This window comes from Nicotiana attenuata, unplaced genomic scaffold (genome assembly GCF_001879085.1).
Source record: "Nicotiana attenuata strain UT unplaced genomic scaffold, NIATTr2, whole genome shotgun sequence".
NCBI classification, from domain to species: Eukaryota; Viridiplantae; Streptophyta; class Magnoliopsida; order Solanales; family Solanaceae; genus Nicotiana; species Nicotiana attenuata.
Window position 1 is genome coordinate 43,672 of NW_017674334.1, and position 20,777 is coordinate 64,448.

Here is a 20,777-nt window from a genome sequence, read left to right on the forward strand (position 1 = left end):
AATCCCAACATGGTCACGGCCACTTATTGCCAGCTCACGAAGCTCACAGCTATAAATACCAAGAGAGGAAATCCTAGAAAGGGGGGTTTTCTTCTTGACCACTATAGAGAGAGAAAAAGAGATAACGAGATCCATATTATGGGCAAAAGGAACACCATTGTAAGGCTCTGAACCTCTTCAAGGAGAGGCAGACCAAACCAATATTATCAATAAAGGCTTCTAATGTTTCTCCCCCTAATCCTGAGTACTTATTTTCGTTTCCTTCATTTGGTCCAATGGGTTATTACGGTTTGCTATGATTTTCCCGTGATTTATTTATATTGTTTTATACTCATAAGGTATGTAATAACTTTTGAGTCAAACAAATCTCAAGCTCAATTTTGTTTTGCTACTACAAGAAGAGTAACTAAAAAATTCCCTAATAAAAATAATATTATTTGAGATAAATAAAGATAAAGAAGACAATGGGAGGCTAGCATAGTCGCCAAAGTTGTTTGTAGAATTAATTTTGGGATTTTTTCTTATAGATAGAAAAATATAAGAGATATTATCCGGTTTAACTTAGAGATTTGAGTTTTTCAAAAGTAGCAAAAGATATTTTTTACCAAGTATACACAATTTTGTGCAGAAAGTAGGGGTGTACATAGGTCGGGTTGGTTCGGATTTTACAATTACCAAACCAAACTAATTGTGTCGGGTTATTAAATCTAAAGACCAAACCAAACCAATAAAATTCGGATTTTTCACTCTTGAGTTTTCTCGGATTTTCGGGTTATTCGGGGGTTTTCGGGTTTTTTCCGGTAAAATCTTCGTAGAACAAAACATATAAATTGTGCTCAAAATATTTTTTAGTCCTAGTAAGATACAACTATATAAAGTATTTTTCAAGAAAATAATACAAAATATGAGATATGTCATGGCATTATCCTAAAATATTCAACAATAAAGACAATAAAATTATGTAATATAAATATTGTTAATTAAAAAGCCATAATAAAAATAAATATAATCTAAAAGTACTAAGTCATGCTAAAATAAGTAGAATAATAAGGAAGTATTAATTACATGACTAACTGCTAAAGAAAAAATAAAAATAGGTTATGCATTTTTATCTAAATTATTGCAAAACAAAAAATAGATATTCAATACATTCCCGTTCGTAGTATTGAATTGAATGTCTTTTGTTAGCACTAGTATTGATTTGATCTTGGTTTGGACTTTTGTTAGCACTGTTTAATTTACTAATGCTAATCGCTATAAAAATTATTGGAACATTCAAAAGTTCTAAGTCCAACCTTCAAATCATACCTAAAAAAAATAAAATTATGAAATCTTTTAAGAATATATTTATAAATTACATCACAATAAGTATATTTATATATTAAATATATCTAAAATTTTATATATGTAATGTCGGGTTGGTTTGGTTTCGGTTTGACTTTCTTTAGTTAAAACCAAACCAAACCAATTATGGTAGGTTTTTTTTTTTCCAACACCAAACCAAATCAAACTAAACCATAGTCGGGTTTTTTTTTCTCGGTTTAACTCGGATTATCGGGTTGGTGTGGTTTGTCGGTTTCCTTTGTACACACCTAGCAGAGAGTACTCTACCGCCTTAAGATTACCTTAAATACTATCGTGATTAGCATACTACAGTCTCTTGATTCACTTCCATCTATACATGTTTTTACTTTTAAAAAATTCTCCTGATCTCTCACACAGAATTTGCCATTAACAGCCATAGAAGTTCTTTAAACTGGAATGCAAATATATTCAGAAACAATAATAAATTTGAGCATCAAAAAGAAAATATGGTATAGTTTGGAAACATTACACCACAAATAAAATCAAAACTAATATGCAGTTTTCAGGAATTTTCTCCCTCTTCCCTCCCATGCTTCCTATTCAAAGTTAGTTAAACCTGCGCCTCTGTGTTTGGCAACGGCCGGAGGTCGAGGGCGAGGACGAGGAAGAATACAGACGCAACCCACTGCTGTTTTTGGTAGCTCAGATGGCAATTTTATACGAACAACAACAACAACAACCCAGTAAGTTATCACAAGTGGGGTCTGGGGAGAATAGAGTGTACGCAGACCTTACCGCTATCAGGAGGGTAGAGAGGCTGTTTCCGAAAGACCCTCGGCTCAAGAAAACGAAAAGACACAAGAGAGAAAATAGCAGAGTATAATTAGTCGTGAGATATGTTAATTAAACATGGCCTAATATTACTGAGATATTCCTACATAATGAAGGGAATTATGTGGTTAATTTCCAATCTATAAGGCTGATATGTATTTTTCTCCGGACCTTACTCTGTCAATAATAAGCCCTTAATCCTAAAATCTTGGTCCCCTGATTTTGATTAATCTCATACCTATATACAGACAACAGATCAAGTAAATACAACTAACTTCATATATATAAGTTGAGAACAATCTTTAGATTACAAATAATACACAATTTTATTCAGTCCTACTATATAAGTTTGAAAGAAAGTTATCCATAAAACAAAATGGTTTTTTTTAAGGACAAGTTGATTGATAAAAGTCAAGGTGCAATTTTATATAAGTAATATTGTCCAAATACAACTGCACACTTTTACAAAAACATAATTCTCACTGTCTCATCTTGTTGATCTGATTCAAAGCTGGCTGTAGAATATTGTAAGCAACCCAAAGCAAAGCAGGAGTCACAACAATCAACAAAAGTTGTCCTCTGTTGTCATTTGCTGCATCTGCAATCATAGCAATTTCACTAGCAGCTGAAGCCTCAGGAGTGTGGAAAAAACCTGATGCTGCTAAACCAGTAAGACCAAGACCAATAATAACTCCCTGATTCCTCATTTTATTGATTTGGTTCAGTGCTGGTTGAAGAATGTTGTAAAGAACCCATGCTATAGCAGGAATTATAGGAAGTAAAAGTGCTAAACCCCTGTTGTCTCCCTCTGCTATGTCAGCAATTTGTTGAGCGGCAAAAGCACTGTCGCATGAGCTTAGGGTTGAGAAAATGGCACCTGCAATTGCTGTTCCAGTGAGGGAACTTGATAAGTTTGAGGTGTTTTCACATGTTTTGGAAGTCAAGAGACCTTTTGGGAGGTTTTGAAGGGAGAGAAGAGAGATGGGTTTGGGCTTTGAAGGGTTGTTAATAGATGCTTTGGTAAAGCATTTGACGTTGAGCATGGCCATGGTTCCTATGGTGGCTGCCATTTCTTTGTTGCTGTTAGGGATTTTTGGCTTTGAACTTACAATTTGGTTTGTTTTTATTTGCTATAATTGAAGTGAGAAATGTGGAATATAGAAAGAAGAAGAGTCAAGTGATAAAAATGAGATGTCCAATAGGAGTGTGGATTTTAGATTGGTCTCTTATCCCTGAGATTGTGATCCGGCCGATACGGACCTCATATTTGATAACACACCAATGGTTTCTTATCACTTCCTGTTCACTCCTTTTCCACCAACAAATACTAGAAACTATTAAATTCTTTTGGAGAAATTATGTGGGTGTTTGGACATAAGAATTGTAAAATTCCGGAAAAAAAAAATAAAATCAAGTAAAAATGGTATTTGAAAATTAGAGTTGTGTTTGGACATGAATATAATTTTGGGTTGTTTTTGAAGTTTTGTGAGTGATCTGAGTGAGAATTTTGAAAAATAGCTTTTTGTAGTTTTTTCAAATTTTCAAAAAATTCCAAAATTCATCTTCAAGTGAAAATTAGAAATTTTATGGCCAAACACTAATTTGGAAAAAAAAAGTGAAATTTTTTTCGAAAAAAGTGAAAAAATTCTTATGTCCAAACGGGTTCTATATTTTGGATGAGACTCAACCAACAAAACTTGTATTAGGCGCCTCTAGTTATTAGACAAGTGAAAAGGTGGGTCACACATCGCAAAATTAAATGGAAAATACGTAAGTGCCAGGATAATTGGAGGTGCCTAATACAAGTTTTATCGGTTGAGTCTCACTCAAAACATAATTTCTCATTCTTTTGATAAGGAATGAGGGGATAACTCTATTGTTCTTCATGACATAGTTTCATTAAGTATAATTGTGTCACTTCATATTTGTTATTTGTGGCTTGAATTATTTCCTTATATTTTTAGGAAACCCATAATCCCTATAGGTTTAGGAAAACTCATTGTCCTAATATATTTGGGAAAGGAAAAGCTATTGTCCTTGTTAAATTGGGAAACCTTTCTCTTATACGTTTGAGACTTTTTGGGATCTATATATAGGGGTTGTAGTTGGGGATCCTAGAGATTGTACTGTGTTTTTCTTCTCATTCATAGTGGAAAACTCTCTTTACTTTTGCCCCGAGGATTAGGCTTAGCCGAACCTCGTTAAATCCTTGTGTTGATTTTTCTTCTCTATTAGCTTTGTGTGTGATTGTGTGCTAGTTACCCATGATATTCCGCAACAATTGGTATCAGAGCAAGGTTCGGGTTTCTACATATAATCTAGGGTTAAGATGTCTTCATCATCTTCAACAAAGTACGAAGTAGAGAAATTTGACGGGGGTTCTAGTTTCAGTCTATGGAAGATTAGGATGAAATCGTCCTTGGTGTTACAAGGGTTATGGAAGGCAATTAATGAGGATTTTCCTGAAGAGATGAAAGAGACAAAGAAGGCGGACCTGAAGGAGAGGGCTTTGAGTGCGATCTTCATGAGCGTTACAAATAGCGTTCTTCGGGAAATTGCTGAAGAAACTTCTGTAGCAACGGCATGGAAGAAGCTGGAAGATCTGTATTCTAAGAAATTGCTAAAAAACCGCCTCTACCTGAAAACGAGGTTATACAATCTCCGTATGAATGAAGGTACACCTGTTAAAACTCACATATCAGACTTTAATTCAATTATAATGGACCTGAAGAATGTGGATATCAAAATTGAGAGTGAGGATCAGGCCTTGATTGTGTTATGTTCTTTACCACCGTCTTATGATACTTTTGCCGATACGCTGCTATATGGAAAAGATAGCATTTCACTGGAAGATGTTAGTAATGCACTAAAATCTAAAGAGTTGAAAAAGAGCTTTCCAGACAGCAGAATTGAGGGCGAGGGTCTTGTGATTAGAGGAAGAACACAACAAAATGACTTTAACAGGAAAAAGTCAACCGCCAGATCAAAGTCTAAAGCAAGGAAGCAACACTGTTATGAGTGTGGGGAGTAAGGTCACTATAAGAGAGATTGTCCTAAGCTGAAGGAGAAAAGAGGAAAGCAGAAATAGATAATTCGAAAAATATTGTTGACACGGGCAATAATTCTGATGATAGTGACTATGTAGGGGAAGTCTGTGCTGTGAGTTCTAGTCATGGGCAGAATTCTTGGGTTCTTGATTCTGGTTCTACTTTCCATACGTGTCCACACAAGAATTGGTTTGCAACTTACAAGCAAATGAGTGGGACTGTCTATATGGGAGATGATAATCCATTACCAGTAGAGGGGGTTGGTAACATCAAATTGAGAATGTTCGACGGAATTATCAAAAACATTGAGTGTTGGCATGTTCCTCGGATATAGAGAAAATTGATTTCTCTTTCGACTTTGGATGATCAAGGGTATAAATTTCACTCCGAGAATGGAATACTTAAAGTGTGTAAATGCTTTATGGTACTCATGAAGGGTAAACTACATTCTAAATTGTATCATCTTCAAGCCAGTGTAGTTGAAGGGGAAGTTGCTGTAGCTTCTGGGAAAAGTGATCTGAACCAGTCTCAGTTGTGGCACTTGCGACTTGGCCATATGAGTGATAATGGATTGTCTTTGTTGGGTAAGCAGAATTTGCTGAATGGGTACAAAAATCAAGTTTTGAATTTTTGTGAGCATTGTGTATTTGGTAAACAGACAAAGGTAAAGTTCAGCAAGAAGGCCGAGCACAAGACCAAAGACAAGTTAGATTATATACACTATGACTTGTTGGTCCAAACAGAGTTCCCTCCAAGAGTGCTGCCAGGTATTTTATGACTTTGATTGATGATTACTCAAGGATGCTGTGGGTGTATTTTCTGAAAACAAAAGATGAGGCATTTTTGACATTTGTTAGATGGAAGACGATGGTTGAGAGGCAGACGGAAAGAAAAGTTAAGCGTCTTCGAACTGACAATGGGTTGAAATTTTGCAATTCTGAGTTCGATAATTTCTGCACCAGAGAGGGCATAGTGAGACACCGCACTTGTGTCGGAACACCACAACAAAATGGTGTTGCAGAACATATGTACAAAACGCTTTGTGATAAGGCACGAAGCATGCTTTCACACTCATGTGTTAGCAAAGATTCTTGGGCTGAAGCAATCAATACAGCTTGTTATTTGGTCAACAGATCTCCATCCACAGCTATTGAGTTTAAAACTTCTTTTGAGGTATGGTCCGGTTCGCCTGCTGATTATCCAAATTTAAGGATATTTGGTTGTCCTGCTTATGCTCATATGAGGGATGGAAAACTTGAGCCGAGGGCAAAGAAGTGCATATTTCTAGGGTATGCAAATGGAGTGAAAGGTTATAGGTTGTGGTGCACAGATCAAAAGACCCCAGGGCTAATTATCAGTAGGGATGTAACATTCAATGAATCTGCCTCACTGGACGGTCAGAGGGAGAAGGCAATAGCAGAAACAGATCGTGGTGTCAGTGACAGCATAGAGCTAGAAATTGAATCTCCACTAGCTCAGCCCAGTAGTTCTAAAGTAAAGGAAGTGGAGGAGGTGCAAAATATTGATCAAAATGATAATGTTGATGCATCTGCGCAACAACAACCATATAGCATTGCAACAGGCAGAGAGAAGAGAGTGATCAACCGACCGCAAAGGTTTGCAATCGTAGTTGATGGGAACCATCTTGGATATACGAATCCAGTGGGATTTGCTTTGGCAGTTGCAGAGACCGTTGATACATTTGAGTGTTATAACTACTCAAAAGCTATTCAGAGTACAGAACCAAATCGACGGATTAGTGCTACGGCTAAAGAGTTTGAGTCTCTTAACAAGTTTAGGCGTTGCCTAGACTTGGTTGATGTGTGCGGCAATGGATATAGCCCTTGCGAGGGCTGAGGGCAAGGTTGAGAGACGTTCCTATTGATAAAAAGAATTCAAGCCAAGGGGAAGATTTCTTATTTGTGGCTTGAATTATTTCCTTGTATTTTTAGGAAACCCACAATCCCTATAGGTTTAGGAAAACTCATTGTCCTAATAGATTTGGGAAAGGAAAAGTTATTGTCCTTGTCAAATTGGGAAACCTTTCTCTTATAGGTTTGGGACCTTTTGGGATCTATATATTGGGGTTGTAGTTGGGGATCCTAGAGATTGTACTGTACTTTTCTTCTCATTCATAGTGGAAAACTCTCTCTGCTTTTGCCCCGAGGATTAGGCTTAGCCGAACCTCGTTAAATTATTGTGTTGATTTTTCTTCTCTATTTGCTTTGTGTGTGATTGTGTGCTAATTAACCCACGATATTCCGCAACAATATTAAATAATTTTGTATATTCATTCTTAGTTTGAAGAAGTATAAACTCTCCCTCCCTACAAGTAATCTGCTTATCTTCACACAAAAAAAAAAAACCGAGTATCCTGTTATCAGAAAGTTTAGCTGGTAAAGTTATCATTCTTCACCTCTGTTTTGGATTTGTGACCCTAAGATACGTCTCCAGGTGGAATGATAGTACTAATTCCCTCTCGTGTCCTATTGGTTAGTTCCAACAATGATTTATAAAGATTTAGTTCATGAATGTTCTTGTTTCTTATTTAGAATGACAGCAAGAACTTCATTAGTGCAAAAACTTGGTTTCCTTGACTTTGGTTGGCAGTTTTTTAGGACCAGCCTTTGCATATTTAAATTGTAGCAAAAGTGATGATATGCTTTACACTTGTGCTCTATTTGGTACCTTTCAGACTTGTTGGTCTAATTGGTGTTACAAGTAGTATTTACTTTATTCTACAACTTTAATCAACCTTCAATCGAAAATTCAGGAGTGTAGTAACACTGAGTGCGTTTAAATTAAAACCTTCGAATTTTTGGGATTGATATGCGAAATGGGAAAAAATATTTCAAAAGCTGATTAGTATGAAGCGCTTAGCAATATATTAGTGGGTCATGTATATGTTTATTTAACCACCATTGGCTGCATTTATTGTGTTGTTTTGGATTTTTATAGATACTACAATCACATTATGATATTTGTTATAAATAGATTTTATTTAAGGTGAATGTCTATATTTTAGAGAGATTGTAGGGATTTTACCTGGTGGCTAAGTCACTCTTTTTCTATAAATAGAGGGGTCCTATTCCCCTATAGTTGATCCCAAAATCAATAAGAATTCTCTCTCCCTACTTTTCTCTGCAATACTCTTCTTCTTCTTTTATCAGCATGAGACTTTAACCAATTGAGTTAAAGCTTTGGGATTGAGCATAATGATTGTCAATTGTTCCATGAACTTCCTTCATGATTAAATTCTAGATTTAAGGTAAGTATTTTACTTTATTTTTCTCTTTTAAATTCTTGACATTCTATAATTTGATTTTAAATACAAGCAAAGACGATAAATTTTGATTGTAACTCTAATGGAGTTTGAAAGAATTATAGCCACCTAAAGTGGTAAAATTTTTATGCTTTGCCATGATCAAATTCATGTATATTGTGAGCAAAGAATTGAAAACCCGTCACATTGAATTTGCTCTATTCTCATTCCCTCAAGAGAATGTGATAGCAGTATGTGATAAGTCTGAAAGAAGACAAAATTATTACTATGAATGTATCAATGGATGTGGACGTGGCAATAGACGAAATTATATTCGTCATCATTGTGGTAATAAAAACAATATGGATTCTCAAAATAATCTCCCACTTTGTGAAAGTAATATTTGTCATCGATTTGACATAAGATTTTGTAAAGCATATGTAGATGATTATGGTCCATTCATGATGTGAATGTGACAACATGTGATTTATTAATACATATTCATTCTTGGAGGAATATGAACGTGCTGGTGGTAGTGAATATACAACAGTCACCTCTAGAATGAGGTTTGAGGGGAAATAAGAAAATAATATCATTATTATGGCATGAATGGTCATTGGTCACATATCTATTGTAAGTCAAAATAATTTTGGCGATGTGATTATTAAAAGACAACGGTAATGCAAGAAATAGATCTTGCACATAATTTTGACCACATCATAATGATATATCTTTTTCTTTAAAAGAGATACACCATATGGATGTTGATGAATATGTGGTAGTACAAAATTAATTGAGAGTTCTGGAAGAGCCAACTATTACTATTTTGGAGGGACAAAATTGATTATCAATAAGGCATTATGTTGTAGTATCAAAGAAACTTATTTAGTTTCTAAAGTATTCGCGAAAGTGGTTGGTTATATTGAGACTATAAATAAAAGAAAGATTTAATATCTTCTATTACTACAACTTATAGCGGGACAATATGTATGTGAAAAGCTACCCGCTTTATTCTCCAGTTTGTACTACATAAATAAAAGAATGCCACAATAAATTGAAAGTTTATTGATATAAAAATTCATATCATAATAAACTTGGAGTTTATTGATAGTTGCGCATATCATGATGTAAACCTGAAGTTTAATAATACAGACAATTTTATCAAGCATGGCCTATTGAGCAATCTTGATTAAGTATGATGTGCAAAAATAAAAGAGAATTCATAAATATTAAAGAATTAGAAATTCTGTACGAATTCTCTTATGTTGTTCTCATTAATTAATAGATCATCTAAAATTGGGATTGAATCTCGTGAATGCTTGAAATATCAAAGGTAAATATGGGCCTGTTTGCCATGTATACCACATAAGATGCATCTATGAGATGGTTACATGTGCGATTATTATTAACCGCAATCTGATGTTTGCGAGGTACCTTGTTCAATATATTGCACATACGCTTATTTTTTGTGTGTGACTCATCTTTAAAAAAGTTCATTATTAGTGGATAATATGGATGGATAACAGTTTTTTTAATCTATTTTGCCACCACTAATTGAAACTATCTCATTTCATTAATTTAATCAGCCATTGAACATCCTCCAAATTATTATTGTTACATAAAGTAAACAAGAGAAATAAAGTAATAGAAACATATGAATTTCAAGATAAACAAAGCAAAATCTCAAGAACTTTCCGTCCGTTTTTCTTTCCTTTTTTCTCACAGGTTTTGAGTTCTTTTTTGTCTAAAGCTGGTCAGGAACGGTTTCAGACTATGACTACTGCTTGCTATCGTGGAGCCATGGGTATATTGTTACTGATGAATCCTCCTTTAACAACATTATTCGTAACATTGAGCAGCATGCCTCAGACAATGTCAACAAAATACTTGGGAACAAGCTGACATGGATGAAAAAGCAAGAGGTCATCCTAATTCAAAGGGCCAAGCAATTGCAGTTGAGTACGGGATTAAGTTTTTTGAAACTAGCTAGTGCAAAGACAAATCTGAATGCGCAACTTGTTTTCTTCTCAGTAGACAGCAAGGCTGAGCCTTCGACGCTCAACCAGATGCAGGAGCTGGAGGTAGTCAAGCTGCCCAGAGATCAGCTTGCTGTTGTTCGTAAAAATGATTGGTTGGGTATTACAGCTGCTGTTGCACTTGCTGGGCTCTAAACCACCAAGAAAAGCAAAGCAAAAGCTAAAGTCGAAGCCAATATCGTTGGGGATTGTAACATCTTTATTGGTCATTCTTTTGAATTTAACGTGAGAAAGATTAGGTCGACTATTATTTGAGAAGGCAAATTTGTTACTAACATCTTTCCTGTTTCCTTCTCTGTTTGACTTCATTAGCTCAAGGATATTTGAAACCTAGCTGTTTCTAACTCTTATGTGTACGCAAATACAACTTTTATGATGGATAAAAGAAAGAGTGTTAAAGTATTATTTGACGCAGTTGATTGGAACAGTAAAGAACAAGTACATTACCCGATACAGTGGGATAAATGGTCTGGGAGATTATGCCCACTAAATATAAAACTGTTGCACATAATTATGATTAATTTCGATTTGTGTATATGTTAAATCGCAATTACAGCCGAATTGCGCTTCCCTTATTTATTTGTTTCTAGTCGCCAGCAACCACTTCTTTTTCCTTGTATTAATCTTTTCTTTTTTTTTTCCTAAACTTCCTCGTATTAATTCTTCATACAGCATTAACAAGTCTGCTCTTTGTTATCAAAGAAAACAAATAACCCACCTTCTTCATTGATTACAGACAGCAGCAACACCTTATCGAACTTTAGTGCTATGTCAAGAAACTATAGTCCATATAGCTAAAAAATTTAAACTAAGCAACAAAAGAACTCGATTTGGACGTTGCTCCAACCCCAAAAATTTCAGCTAGCAAGCACTGGGACAACTTTCCGCTCCATCTTTATTACTTATGCACAAATCATTTTCTAGCAAGTGCAAGCCCTTTCATCGTGAAGTTTCTAGTGAACAGTACACGCTCAGTTGAAAGAGCACAACAGATATTGCATAGAAGAAAACAAAATTCTATTAACTTTTAGCAAGCAGTGATCTCACAACAGCTCAAATTAGAAGCAATGCTGAAATCTAATTACATTTTGTTAGTTAATCAAGGGTTAACTATTATATACACAGGCATGACTTCCACCATCACCATGACTAGTACACAAAATCCCGCAAGAACCCAGTAAATTTGGAGCTCTTTACATTGCGAGATTGTGTAGACTGAGCTGAACCAACAGAGCTTGCTCTACTTCAAGCCTCACACAGCAATAGCATTCAAGTTTGGAGCTACCATCATGCAAAGGGAAAATCTTCTACCTCCTAAGATGATCACGGGTAAAGAATGGATGCCGCAAGGCTTCACGAGCAGTCAATCTTTCTGAAGGATCATACCTAAGAAGTCCTTGCAATAGATTAATAAGATCCCCGGCAGAATGATCCACATGCTGCATGATAATGTTCTGTGACACCAAACACAATACCCATAAACAACAGTGCAAATTTCATTCAATCAATAGATTAGAAAGGCATTAGCATTGTACCTGAAGGCGGGCCAACTTCAACACAGCTTTGATACTGTCACGAGATGTTGCTCCTTCTGGCCAGTCTAAACGTCCTCTTCTAACATACTTTTCAGCTTGGCGACTGATTACAGCAGATTAAAATTTAGTGTAAAGAAAGAAGAGACATCTCTTCCGGAATCTGAAGGTAAGTGTTGCATGAGAGACCAAATCTACAACTTACTCCACTCTTTTCAGCAGGTGCTGAGGCAGGGGTCCCAATACCTTCTCCATCATCGCAAGGTGTTCTAAATTCTCATGTGTTTGAAACAGTGCTTCTCCCTGGATGAAGTTATACAATTCAGTAACTGCAACCAATAAAATTGAAGGAACCATAGTCCAGCCAGATTGAACATAACATACCGAACATAGCTCCACTAGGATACACCCAACACTCCATATATCACATGGGTATGACCATCCAAGCCCTGAAATAGAGATGGTGAATTAAAATTCACAATTTCAAAGAGCAGGAAAAAAAAAACTTAGATGTCTCAACAACTCCTTACCTAGAATAACTTCGGGTGCACGGTAATGACGAGTTGATACTATATACGTCTGATTCTGACGGTCGTAAGTCGTGCTACCAAAATCAATTACCTTTATAGCACTTGATTTTGGAATTCTTTTATAGTAAGAACCATCTTTTGGTGACCTTGAAGAAACCTGTATAAAATAATGACGAACATTAGCCTATGCAATAGCATCAAGAACAAAATACAAAGTCATTGTGCAGCTAAGCACATATTAAAAGAGCACAGAAACGTAACGCTGATCAATCAAACAAAGTATACCTTGTAGTCAGGAACCTTTACATATTCTGCAGAGTTGAGAAGAATGTTCTCAGGCTTCAAGTCAGTATGGATCAGCCGCAAATCATGCATAACTACAAGAGATAAGCAGAATCAAAATTAATTACAACACAAAACAGTTGGTGAAAGAATTGGAAGGTATGCATGATGGTATTATCAATCCCGAGTACTAATAAACTCAATTATGCTCCGATCACGAGGCACAAACTTAAATTCAGCTCAAAGCCTATATATTGAATCTATTATATGTATGACTGAGGAAAAGAAATGTGTACAAAGCATTTTTTACACACATGCTATACATTCCAACAGTTGTCTTCCAATCTCACGGACAAGATCAATGGGAAATGAGCGGTAATTGTTTTTCCGAAGGAAATCGTATAAGCTTGGTCCAAGCTTCTCAAAGACCTGTTAAACCATTTAAGTTCATCCAAAATCTTAATCCCCAATAAGATTCATTAGGTGGGGAAATTAATCCGTCCAAATCAATCATATACTTACAATACAGATATGATTACGATAGTCAAACCAGTTCCGTATTTGTACACAACTGCAAGGAACAAACCAGTTCAACCACTTGACAATTAACAAAAGCGCATGAATGTGTACATAGGTTAGGATAAAAGTAAATTAAACAGGCAATTACTTACCGATTGCCCCCTTTGTCATGTTTACCAAGCTGTTGAAGCATTTCAACCTCAATCATTGCAGCATCACGATACTTCTTCATGCCCCGAACAATTTTAATAGCCACCATTTCTTTCCTCTCACGATCCCAGCATTCTAAGACCTGACCGAAAGTACCTTCACCCATCTTACTGTGGATTTTATCTGCATTTTCAGAAAATCAAGAGACTTAAGGGGATATAAAGATGGCAAGGGGAAAATCGTAAGCTTATATGTTACTAACTACTAAATTTTCTCTTGTTTTGGCAAAACATTTTAATATTTTTGTAACAAAATAAATCCCAAAAAAGAAAGCAACAACAACCCTATCAAATGAACAAATATGAACCAAAATAAATGCTTCTACTAAAACCAAATATGATAAAAATCTAATGTTTTGCTAGTAAAAAATTTTAGGAAAAGGTGAATACGTCAAATCATTAAATATAATGGAGGTGAGTAATTCATTACACATATAACATAAAAATTAGACAGTATTATAACCATGGCACCAAACAATAAATAGAACTTTTTGGTGATGGTAAAGATGATTACAGCGTGATGTTAAATTTTCTCCCAGCTCAAAAACAAAATGGCCATCTTTGTCATCTTCTCTCCAAGGGGGAGAACCATTTTGAGTCACTCCCTTAATAAAGGGTGTGCAAGTAAGGTCTGTGAGTTGCCTTGAAGGTGCGTAGCTTGTCACATTCCCAACCTCTTGTCCATAAAACAATCCTAGCTGAGCCTACACACAGGCATTCCATTCATGGTTTCTTAATATAAAACTAACTATCTTAATCCTTTTTAAACCTTGAAAGTTGAAGTAGAAAACACAAAGTAACATAATATAGCATGTAAAGAATATAGAACAAAACTCCATTCAACAATCAACAATAACCAAATATTAATAAATTGATAGTCCCCGCAGAATCTACAAAACAGAACAGGAGCCTTTGAAAACATAAGCGAGAGGAACAATCAACACCAGCCTCACGGCTCTTTGTGAACAATCAACAAAGAAATAAAATTGATGTACGAGACTTTATTTTTTTTTAAAACTTCAATTGATATGAAGACATCTTCACATGTAACATCTTGTTCAACAAAGACCATTAAGACTCAATTGAAACATCGAATAGCAACACAGTATCTCAAAAATAGATAATTCATGCGAGATCTGATTAAAAACGCTTAATTAAAAAGAAAGAGAAATATTTGGCAACATATAGACAGATTTACCCTCACGGCTTGCAGAAATAAAAATCAAACCCTGAAACAATAAATCCAGCTAACAAAAACCACGTGAAGGTAAGAACACAACAGATCTAATCAAGATACAACATACAACGCAAAATGACTGAGTCTTTACCATACCTGATGCGAAAAACAACCTAATCTCGATCAGATCTAGCAAAAACAAAAGCGAAAAACCAAAGGTAGAATAAACAAATCGAATGATTTGAAGATAGATCTAATACCTTAGGCGGTTCAACAGGAAGAACATCCCAGCCCAGACGCGCCCTCTTTCTTGGCCGCCGGTCCAGGTGATGAGTCAACGGAAACTCGGTAACGCGTTCCATCTCCATCGCTGAAAGCTTACAAAATCTAGAGAGAGAAAAAGTCTTTAGAGAGAGAAAACAATTGCACAAAAAGTTGTTGATGCGAAACCACAAACCCTATGCTATCCAACTAATATTGACCTAACAAATTGTGAAGTGTCGGTTAATATCAAATCTTAGCCGTATACGTGTACCGCATCATGGCCCTTCTTTTATATATTTCATAGGCGACCTTATCCCATTCCCAGTTAATATCGGGTTGTATTCTGATTTTTAGCTGGATTAGGTGTGGTTGGTCCTAACCATGGTTAAGGATTTTGAACCCATCTTGGGCTTCTCTTTGCTTCTTGGGCTGGTGGATGTAGCAAATCGTGATTTTGGGCTTGAGGCCTTATGAGAAAGGGAGAATGATACAGCTACCCAAAAAACAAAACTATTTATTCGTGTTTAATTATTTGTTTTTCTATCCATAAATTAATTATATTTTTTACCCATATTAGTTTTTGCGGAAAATTTTTTCTTTATTCTCCAATCTATCTATATATAAAAGGAGAAGCAAATCCATGAAATTATGCCAAGTGTCAAAACGAAATATCAACACGTGTCATGTTTTAGGACGAAACTCCAATACTTTTGGAGATTCAAAAAAAATTTAAAATAGAAAAAAATTATAATAGCTTAAATAATTAACAAGTTCAGTTATTAACATCATGGAATCCCACATTTTTTGGCAATTACTTTTTAAAAGTGAAAACTAAAAAATAAAATTGCTCCAATTTCAAACAATAGACTCTCACGTTTTTCATTAGTTTTTATTTAATTTATTATAAACCTAAATATTCATCAAAAAAAATTTACCATAGAAATAGTATTAAACCAAAAAAAACACTCCACGATTGACTGTTCACAAACGTGGGCAACAAAATACTAAACTAACTCAAACACTCTTTCCTTAACTGAAAAGGTAAAACCTGCAAAGGTAAAAAAAAAAACTGAAACGTGACCCACGTTTTGGACTATTCATCCGCACTTTCTCCCTCATAAATGATTCTCCTCCCATTTTTCTTAATCACTAACTTTATTCAAAGCGTGGCACTTTCTCCCTCATAAATGATAAATGATTCTCCTCTCATTTGTCTTAATCACTAACTTTGTTCAATGCATAGGCTTGAAATTTTTGGAATTTCACATCTTCCGCTCAAGGTATTCATAGTGATTCCACATTCGTGCACTCCGGAGTTCAATTTTGAAGTAAAATTTTGAATTGCTAAAAGTTCGTCGGCGACAACAATGTTAAACCGTGGTTATGGATTCGAAATCATCGGTTCACAATTTCATCCAGAAAAGGTGCTCTTTTTTTATTGGAAAAAAGTGCAGATTCAGCATTTCAATTTTAATTAATTTACTTCTAAGTAGGTTTTGTTTGTTTTGTATTTTTGCAGTATTTTTCACAAGGAGGTTCTGTGGGATTCTCAAGAAGAATAGTTTACAAGTAAATTTAGAGCCATATAGAACACAAGACAATGACGCGTTATACTACTGCCTTGTGTTGCTGGTAGAGGAGATGATTTGATTTCCCTGATTTCTAGGACATTTTTGTTTTTCAGCTGCTGTTTATAACTAATTTTCCATCTTTTGTGACATAATCGATCACCGGAAAAATTAATGGAATTCGTTTTTTGATAACTTTTTCTGGTGTTTAATTGCGAGGTTTATTTCCATGAAATACCGGACGAGGTCATTGATAACTTGGTAAGTATGTCAGTGCTTTTGAATGAGGAAGGAATGCTCTTTACCTGCAACAATAAATATTAGTGCAATTGTGTAGATTGAGGAAAGAATAATACTTAAAGATGCTAGTGGTTTACTGCTTGAACATCCGCTAACATTGCCTTCATATAAACGCTTCAATAATATAATAAGATTCGGTACTAGTTAAAGGTTATGGGTTCGAATCTTATTAACATTGTTAGCATAATTTAATAAAGCCAAGTCTCACTAAGTTTGCATATTTTTGGATAATTAGTACACAACAATTTTAATTGTGCATGTAATCAACCAGCAAACTTCATCGCTTACTCAAAAATCCATTCTTGCTAAATTTTTCTAATAATTTTTGGCATTAGTATATGATATTATCATATATAATCTCCTATAGATAGGTTGATTAAAATTTTGACTTCTCTTCCTTCTTTATATTTTACAGGGAAATAAAGAAACTAGAACTAATATTAAAATGTTGTAGCAACGGTGGTTAATCTCAAAGTCATCGTCCTCATCTGTCAGCACACTTATTATAACTATTTAATCTAAAATTATGGAGGCTTCATTTAATTGCTTAACAAATTATATAAATGTTACTAGGGGGTGTTATATGTTTCTTCCTGAGCTTTAACAAATTCTACATTATTCTATGGCGCACTCTTTCGAGATTTTAATTATCTTACACAACTTCAAAATTCTGGTGGCAACCTATGTCTCCCTGTGGGGAATAGGAAATATCAAACATAATGAATAACTCTCAATATCTCCTTAACTTTTCTATGTACTGAATACAAGTGGACAACTTGGTGATCTTCTTGCCTCGCCATCAGGCAAGAGAAATCTGTCCTTTCAACAATATGTAGTGTATACTCTTTGTTCCCAACTAAGACACATTTTTTTTATATCATTACAATAAAAAATATTTTTACTGGCCACACTCTAATGTCTAATGCCTTTTGAACTAGAATACACAGAGTAAGTTGGTGCTAGAGTTAAGAGACTTTATGTGTAAAAAGACAAAAGTTTTAGCATTTTCGACCAATATATTGTCTAGGGCTTTAAGAAAGCTATTTAAGATGAATGCAACAGAGTATATGTTGTCTACTCATGGCTCTCTCAAAGAGCTAAACTCCCCTGGAAAAAGTGGAGCCTTCGAAAAACTGGATTTGCCTTACGAGAAATTGTTGTCTTTGAACTAAAAGTGGCTTTGTCAAAGAGCATTTTCGACCAATATCTTTCCATCATCTGTATCCTCAGAAAAAATTGAACCAAAAGTAAGATGATTAAAAGAGTATTAAATTATTCTGATACACAGCACACAAGTGCTAACTTACTTATGTAATGTCAATAAAGAAATTTTGCTGACTTCAATAGAGACGATACAACCAGTTCTATCTTTTTTTTTCTTTTTCTTTTTTTCTGTTCGTCCATCTTTTGTTCTTTCTCGCTCACACTCTTTAATTTTCTCATACTTTTTGGGATTGAAGTGTGGCAGTTGTTATTGTTTGTTTGGTTGGTTGGTTTGCTCATTATTTATGTGAACAGAATTGCCTCCACGATCAAGGTCCAATCGGTATTTGATTGCTCTTCATCATTAACAAGATAATGATATGCTTAAAAGAAAAATTATTGTATTTATGACACACTCCCATCTTCCAGTTTCTGATTTGTGTAGTTAAATGATTATAGTAACCAAGAACAATTTCACACTTTAGCCAACTCTTCTCTTAAAAGTTGCAGAATGTCCTATGCTTGATGTAGGGCAGATCAATGATGATTTAAAATCTAAAGTTACTTGACTCTTTATGTTATCGACTTGATTGATATTAGAAGAGCTATTGGAAAGTTTTGTAATATCACATTTGAACGTTTATGTTGTTATATCATTCAAAGAATGATGAGAAGGAACTTTTGAATGTTATATGTGAGTTAAGTGAATGAATCAAAGCTGAATAAGCGTCTTTGTGTAGTTAAGGTTTCCGTATCTAATTGTGTTTGTGAAACTTCAAACGTCTTATATATGTTTTATGAATGAGATATTGAAGTCACCCCTGTAAAATGAAAAAAATAGGAATCAATACTCCAGCCTTTAAGCCACATCATCCCAGTTTAGGAACCTGGAAAAAAGGTTCCTAAAGTGCACGATTAGAAACCATGTTATTTTTGAGTTTGAGATGACTGCCTTTTAAAATCAGCATGCCTGACCATATTTCTGTATTTATGTAGTAAATTTACCATACTTTCATAGCATTCAAATGAGCTAATAATTAAGAACAATATTATCATACTAATATTTTTTTACCATCTGCGCATTGCGCGGGTTATAATACTAGTTCTTTTTATTTCTATGCTTCTTGTCTTCTTTTTTTTTCCTTTTTTTTCTTTTCTCCTTTTCTTTTTTCTCATTTTCTTCTTATTTTTTCTTTTTTCCTTTTCTAATTTTATTTAACTTCTTTTTTTTATATTTTTTTTCTCTTCATAATCTAATTTCCTTTACCGTTTTCACTATTTTTAATTATTTTTTTATACAATAATAAAAAATAATTGATATAGTAAATATTGTTCACCTTTTTTTAATATAACTAGTACAATATACCTTTTGTTTTTTTTCGTTCTCATTTTTAAAATTTAATTATTAAACTGAAATAATATCAGTTGTCACTTGATCTAATTCACTGAATATCACATTGCCTGTTGCTGAGCACCATAAATTACATAATCAGATTCTAAGAATCAACACGTGATTGTCATGCAAACCTTGATCTCCTTCCCTATAAATATCAGTACACACTCTACCATTAGCAGTAACATAACTAGTTATAGAGCAAGAAAACATAATCTATGGCAACCAAATCTCCATATATACTAGTTAGAATAAAAATGATAATAAAATATTGAAAAATGCAACAAAAGTATAAGTAAAGACTTCTAGTACCATGTGATACCAATATGGTATATATGTATGCCAACAGAGCATATGATTTCTCTAGAATATTGCTACAACTATCTGCGACTATACTACTGTACCAAAACATTAAAGGACGCAATAAAAGTATGAGAAAATTACATGCTCGTATTTCAAGCTAAATATTCGCAAAACAACTTGCTCATTTCGTATACTAAGAGGGTATATAGTTGTATGGGGTCGTTCCAACAATTGCCTATAACTATAAAAACTATTACATAATATACATAATTTATGTCCATCGGCACACAAAAATTCCAGCATTGCAACTCATGCCCATATAAATAATTTCATAATAGAATTCACTTAAAATGCAGCTAAAACGACCAAAACAATGTTCAAACTATCATATGATACCAATATGACATATAACTATACCAACATGGTATACAGTTTTACTAGTTAATTCCCGACAACTATATGATTATACTACTATTACATAACACACATGCATAAAGAGAAAAATAAAAAAAATAGTGTACCACGTATTAATATAATAAGGTATTTCAAGATATTGTGCTATATTATTATTATTAAAAGAAAATCAAATATTGTACCAATTAAATGCAGCTAATACAACCAAAAAATGATTGAACTAGCATATGATACCAATATAATATATAGCTATACTAATAGGGTATATAGTTGGAATGAATTGTATACTAAAATGGTATATTTGTATACTGTTTGAGTATACAATACAAATTCGTCTTCTTCTCTGGTTCAACTATATTTCAACCCAAATTTCTAAAATATACTACAAAATCTCCACCAAATTGACTAAAACTTTAGCTACAACCTCCAATCAACTTTCCAAACAAAACCCATACAGGATCAGATCAAAACAGTTAAAAACTCAAACAAACCAAGTTATGAGTTTCAAGCTTCAAGGTCCTTGTATGGTGGATTTAAATTTTTTGTACAATAAATCTCCAAAAACCAGCATCAAAGGTACAATCTACACATCAAAGAACAAT

At 34.3% G+C, this 20,777-nt stretch overlaps 2 protein-coding genes across 5 annotated transcripts; both read right to left on the bottom strand.

Annotated features, from left to right (window-relative positions):
• Nucleotides 1-2,397: 2,397 nt before the first annotated feature.
• LOC109218446 (photosystem II core complex proteins psbY, chloroplastic) lies at nucleotides 2,398-3,422 on the bottom strand. Its single transcript, XM_019382811.1, has one exon. The coding sequence runs from the start codon at nucleotides 3,204-3,206 to the stop codon at nucleotides 2,616-2,618; it is 591 nt and encodes a 196-aa protein (XP_019238356.1). The 5' UTR covers nucleotides 3,207-3,422; the 3' UTR covers nucleotides 2,398-2,615.
• An 8,039-nt stretch (nucleotides 3,423-11,461) lies between these two features.
• On the bottom strand, nucleotides 11,462-15,228 carry LOC109218444 (serine/threonine-protein kinase AFC2). 4 transcript variants are annotated; one of them, XM_019382807.1, is made up of 11 exons: nucleotides 14,991-15,228; nucleotides 14,068-14,257; nucleotides 13,497-13,677; nucleotides 13,348-13,396; nucleotides 13,140-13,254; nucleotides 12,829-12,920; nucleotides 12,544-12,700; nucleotides 12,398-12,462; nucleotides 12,219-12,316; nucleotides 12,017-12,119; nucleotides 11,462-11,935 (listed from the first exon to the last, which is right to left on the bottom strand). In XM_019382807.1, the coding sequence occupies exons 1-11, from the start codon at nucleotides 15,096-15,098 to the stop codon at nucleotides 11,789-11,791; spliced, it is 1,305 nt and encodes a 434-aa protein (XP_019238352.1). In that variant the 5' UTR covers nucleotides 15,099-15,228; the 3' UTR covers nucleotides 11,462-11,788. The 4 variants fall into 4 exon arrangements, with proteins under 4 accessions (XP_019238352.1, XP_019238353.1, XP_019238354.1 ...); XM_019382808.1 differs by lacking the exon at nucleotides 14,068-14,257 and having other exon boundaries at nucleotides 11,582-11,935; nucleotides 14,991-15,223; XM_019382809.1 differs by lacking the exons at nucleotides 13,140-13,254; nucleotides 13,348-13,396 and having other exon boundaries at nucleotides 11,582-11,935; nucleotides 14,991-15,215.
• Between the last annotated feature and the right edge of the window lie 5,549 nt (nucleotides 15,229-20,777).

Bases quoted from the DNA above. Each gene is read 5' to 3' on its own strand.
- LOC109218446 (XM_019382811.1), bottom strand. From the start codon at position 3,206: ATGGCAGCCACCATAGGAACCATGGCCATGCTCAACGTCAAATGCTTT.
- LOC109218444 (XM_019382807.1), bottom strand. From the start codon at position 15,098: ATGGAGATGGAACGCGTTACCGAGTTTCCGTTGACTCATCACCTGGAC. The intron at 14,258-14,990 runs GTATTAGATCTA...GCCTGTGTGTAG, and splicing joins TTCCTGTTGAACCGCCTAAG to GCTCAGCTAGGATTGTTTTA. The intron at 12,463-12,543 runs GTAAGGAGTTGT...TCTCTATTTCAG, and splicing joins TGCACCCGAAGTTATTCTAG to GGCTTGGATGGTCATACCCA.